Genomic DNA, 4,995 nt, shown 5'->3' with positions numbered 1-4,995 from the left:
TTGCTTGCTAGCATATATATACCTGCCCCTGGAAATTTCCACTACATGCATCTGACGAAGTGGGTATTCACCCACGAAAGCTCATGCTCCAAAACGTCTGTTAGTCTATAAGATGCCACAGGATGCTCAGATTTAAAAGTTTATTAGAGAATATTTAAATAAAGATGATACAAAGAGTTTGATGCATCAGTTATTGGTCATTGGGGGTAACATACAGAGTATAGGGGGATGCTGGTATTTGGATATTGGTTAGCACATAATATATAGAGTCTGCAATGTCCCCAATGCGGGGTGCACGGTGGGTGGGATTGAGATACAGTTAAGGAAGCAGTGAGGGTACATCGCTCATACGAGTTAAACGCAGTCATGGGTATGAGTAAGTGGGCTGGGTAATGGGGACAGGATGTCCCTCACATGGTGGAATCCAGTTCGGTGGGTTCAAGGCTTAGGGGATATAGTTCAGTAGGGGGGGGTAATAAGTCTCCTCCCCCCCGTGGGTGCACAAAGCCACGCCAGCTCACTCCTGGTATTGGCGGTCAAACGTCTCATGAGACACGCATAGCGACGGCCCACCCCACAGGCCCTAAGTACACGTTCATTACAGGGGTCGCAGGCACCTGGCGCCCCGACGATCAGGGCGTCGGTGTGAACCTCGTAGCCCTTTGTCCGCAGGGTGTCAGCCAAGGGGGCGCATATTTTGAGTTTACGGGCTCGGGCTTCGCGGAATGCCGGGGTCCTGTTCTCAAACGGGATCGTCACGTTGACGAGGATGATCTTTTTCCGCTCTTCGTCCGTGACGATGATGTCCGAGTGCAGCAGGCTGTCGGTGTCGAGGATGGTGTGGTTGACAGCGATCTCACCCAGGTGTGGGGCGATGGCCTTCACCAGTTGGTCTTGGACGGCGTTGTGGCGCAGCTGCCAGGCTCTGGCGTGGGGCTTGCAGCTGCACAGGACGTGGGGCAAAGTCTTCATGGCGTACCCGCACTTCCTGCAGCGCTTGTCACGGTTCCCATGGTGGACTGCTCCATTGAGCAGGACGCAGTTCAGTTGGGCGTGGTGTATGAACTGCCAGTCGGTGAAGCGGGTGAAGCTGCCTGCAGGGAGAAAGTGGTTGCTGGAGTCCCACTTGCTGGTCACCTCAAAGGCCTTGCCCTGGTCGGGTTTTTTCCTCAGGGTGTCCACATAGAGCGCGTGGACGGCGGCCTTCAGTGACTTCTCCAGCACGCCTCTGGTTCTGGGGCTGACGATGCTGTTGCCCTCTGTCTCGATCCACGGCATCAGGACTCCCAGCTCCTGCCGTTCCTCGCTCCATACCCAGCAGCAGTCCAGTCGTTTTCCTAGCTAGCGCGTGGCGTTGCGGGCGCGGGACCACAGCGAGGCGATGTCACCCCCGTCCTGGGCAAATTTGCCGTCCAGGGAGCCGCTCATGAAAGTGGCTACATCCTGGCCGGAGGGAGGCCTGCCAATTCGCTTCTCGATGACAGTGCATAGGGCAGTCGCCACGACGCTCTTTACTGTGGCATCCGGGCACGTCAGGAGGCGGAAGGCGTGTGTGATGACCGCGATGTCACAGAGGTCAGTGAGATCCAGTCTGTGAATACGGCCCAGGGCCACCCACCGACCAAGAAGGCCAACCCAAGATATTGACCTGCTGTTTGTCCCGTGCAACTAAACAAGGCAGGGTCCGGAGTGTGGACATGACGCGCCCCCGTTCTTAGGGCTGTAGGGTGACACAGTCCGCATTGAGCCGCTGGCTAGATTTTCAGTGATTGACCTTGCGACCTTCACTTGTTCCCCCTTTGGATGTGATAATTACACTAGGGCAATATAGCTTTGTAGGTAAGAACTGCTCTACCCCAGGTCATATATTCCACTATAGATTAGGAGGTAATTCTATACAGACCCTTCCCCCAACCCCTTATATGGGTTCACAACCCAATTCAGGGCATTCTACTCCAAATCCTTTTATATCTGACCTCCCTCCACACAGGCCATATAATCCCATATTGACCAGCACTCCTTCGTGGGTTCTTACAGAACAAAGCCAGAATCTCACCCCTACAGACACACGCCAGGCCATATATCCCAATCCAATCTCGTCCATGCGATCAGGCAAAGCTTTTTAACAAGGAGAGTAATTAACCACAGGAACAATTTCCCAAGGACCGGGTGGATTCGCCATCGCTGATGATTTCTAAATGTCGCTCAGATGTTTCAAGACCCACTCCAGGAATTGTTTGGGACGGTTCTCTGGCTTGTGAGATACTAGGTCAGCCTAGAAGATCACAATGGTCCCTTCTGGCCTTGGAATCTATGAAGCCCCCTGCTTGGGCCGATATAGTCCCATATGGACCACAGGGACTCCTAGCCCAGTTCAGATCATTGAACCCGCCCCCCCCCTCCCCCTGATTCTGTATAGATGGCCCCAGTCTGGTTATTTTAGCTCATCCAAATCAGGATTAGGGCCGTTTCGGTAATCCATCCTATTTTAGGCTGCCCCCCACCCCACCCGCCCCAGCTATGGGCCCTTCTGCTACCCCCCCATGCAGATTATTTTCTTCCCCTCCTGCAAGATTTTCAGCTTGTCTCCACTCACCTGGGTGCTATGGACCATGGGAGGGCATTACGTTCACAGTGCACGCTGGGACAGTGTGTCCTGCCCCCAGCGGCCCATGAACTCTGAGGCTGGGCATGACCCAGTGTGGGTGGGACACCACCTACCACTGGGGAGGGTGGCTTCCCAGCAAGACAAGGGCCCTTGAGGAAATGGGGATCGTCTTCCAAAAGAGTACAAATGCTTTATTTTAAAACAGAACCATCAGCCCAGCTTCCCCTTCTCCCCACATGCAGCCTGCAGAACATCCTCATCCTTGTTCCAGCAGTAGCTGGGCCCTGAACGCCAGAGCCGGGAGCTGGCGAAGATCCCAGTGGCCAGCCCCTATCTGGTGGTGGAGCTAACACCTGGCTCCCAGCACGGTCTGGCTGTTAACAGCACCCAGTGATGGAGGGGGCAGTTCCCTGGCAAATCGCTCTCAAGATGCAAACGCGGCCCCTGAGCTCCCAGCCTACTTTGTCTCGCTGCTGCTGCTGCGGCTGGGCCTCACAGCTGGGCGAAGGGGCCATGCCAAGCGCTCTCCCTGCCAGGTTGTTGCAAGCCTTCTGCTTGCCCCACCTCATTGAGGGCCTTTTGGGGGCGCAGCGCCCGGGATGGGCTGAGAAGAGCACAGCATTCAAGCAAGGCTCTAGGGCCAGGGCAGGGCTATATAGTCCCTGTGGCTGTGGGCATAGGGCTAGGGTTCTCTGTCTCCAAGGCCTCCCAGCGGGCAGAGTCCCCAGCCGCCGGCAGGCAGAGCCCCTTGGCCCGGGAGTGGGTGCGCTGGTGCACCACCATGTTGGAGCGGCGGTGGAAGCGTCGGCCGCACTGCGGGCAGGCGAAGGGGCGCTCGGCCGTATGGGTGCGCTGGTGACGGATAAGATTGGAGCTGCGGTGGAAGCGTCGGCCACATTCGCCACAGGCGTAGGGCTGCTCGCCGGTGTGGGTGCGCCTGTGCACAGTGAGGGCTGAGCTCTGGGCAAAGGCCTTGGGGCAGTCGGGGCAGCGGTAGGGGCGCTCGCCGGTGTGGCTGCGCCGGTGGGTGGCCAGGTGGGAGCTTTGGGCAAAGGCCTTGGGGCAGTCAGGGCAGCGGTAAGGGCGCTCGCCAGTGTGAGTGCGGCCGTGCACCACCATGTCAGAGCGCTGGGCGAAGCTGCGCCCACAGTCTCCGCAGCGGTAGGGCGACTCCTCCAGGTGGGCCCGTTGGTGGCGCCGGTGCACCGTGCTGTGGGCAAAGGCCAGGCCGCAGATGCCGCAATGGTAGGGCCGCTCCCCAGTGTGGGAGCGCCAGTGGCGCAGCAGATCCGAGCTGCCAGGAAAGCCCTTCCCACACTGGGCGCAGCGGTAAGGCCGATCGGGCTGGTGAGTGCGCCGGTGCTGCGCGAGGTTGGAGCCAGTGCTGAAGCCCTTGCCGCAGTCAGCGCAGCGGTAGGGCCGCTCCCCAGTGTGGGTGCGGCCATGCACGGCTAGGTCAGCACGCCGGGCGAAGGTCTTGGGGCAGGCAGGGCAGGGGAAGGGGCGCTCACCAGTGTGGGCCCGCCGGTGCACTGCCAGGTTCGAGCGTTTGCCAAAGCGCCGTCCGCACTCGGGGCAGGGGTGGGGGCGCTCGCCTGTGTGCACCCGCCGGTGCTTGGCCAGGCCCGAGCTCTGGGCGAAGGCACGGCCACACTCCTCGCAGGCGTAGGGGCGCTCGCCCGAGTGCGATCGCCGATGCACGATCAGCGTGGAGCTTTGTGAGAAGGCCTTGCCGCACACGCTGCACCCGTACCGCCGGGGGCGCACTGAGGCAGCCTGTCCCCCAGCCCTTGTCTGCTCCCCCTCCCCCACGGCCTGGCCCCCATGGTCCCCCTTCCTTCGGCCACCCAGATCTGAAAGTGTCCCTGTGTCTCCATGCACCTCTTCCCACCACACATCCGGCCCCACGTCTCCACGGGCCCGGTGCCTGCTGTCGCCATCCCCCTCGTGCTGGGGGGCACTGGCTCCACCCTGCTGTGGGCATCCTCGGGCCGCCAGCCCAGCCGGGGTCAACATCACAGGAGGGGACCCCTGGGCCATCCTGCTCCAACGGCCCGGCACCTGCTGGAGGAGAAACACCAGGGAGATGGAAGCGCCCCAGGCTGCCTGTTGCCACTCGGGAATGGGAATTGAGTGGGGCAGTTGGCAGCCTGGACTCCTGGGATCTATCTCAGTTCTAGGAGGAAAGCAAAGGAGGGGGGTGTCTAGTGGTTGGGGGGAGGGGGAACCCGGACTCCTGGGTTCCAAGTCCCGCCCGGAGGGAGAGGTTCTAGTGGTTTGGGGGAGGGAAGCCGGACTCCTGGATTCCGAACCTAGCGCTGGGAGGGGAGTGGGGACTAGTATCTTGAGGGGGGCGTTGGGGGCCTGGGAGCCTCCTGGGTTCCGAG

The 4,995-nt window shown here is 60.0% G+C and overlaps 1 protein-coding gene across 1 annotated transcript in view; it reads right to left on the bottom strand.

Annotated features, from left to right (window-relative positions):
• Positions 1 to 2,782: 2,782 nt before the first annotated feature.
• LOC116816445 (uncharacterized) overlaps positions 2,783 to 4,995 on the bottom strand; it is a 3,163-nt gene continuing 950 nt past the window's right edge. The window contains exon 2 of the mRNA XM_075072399.1: positions 2,783 to 4,672. Within this exon, the coding sequence (XP_074928500.1) occupies positions 3,260 to 4,648 (1,389 nt within the window). The 5' untranslated portion in view covers positions 4,649 to 4,672 and the 3' untranslated portion in view covers positions 2,783 to 3,259. The remainder of the gene's footprint in view (positions 4,673 to 4,995) is intronic.

This window comes from Chelonoidis abingdonii, chromosome 14 (assembly GCF_003597395.2).
Source record: "Chelonoidis abingdonii isolate Lonesome George chromosome 14, CheloAbing_2.0, whole genome shotgun sequence".
NCBI lineage: Eukaryota > Metazoa > Chordata > Testudines > Testudinidae > Chelonoidis > Chelonoidis abingdonii.
This window is presented reverse-complemented; position numbering and strand designations above follow the sequence as displayed.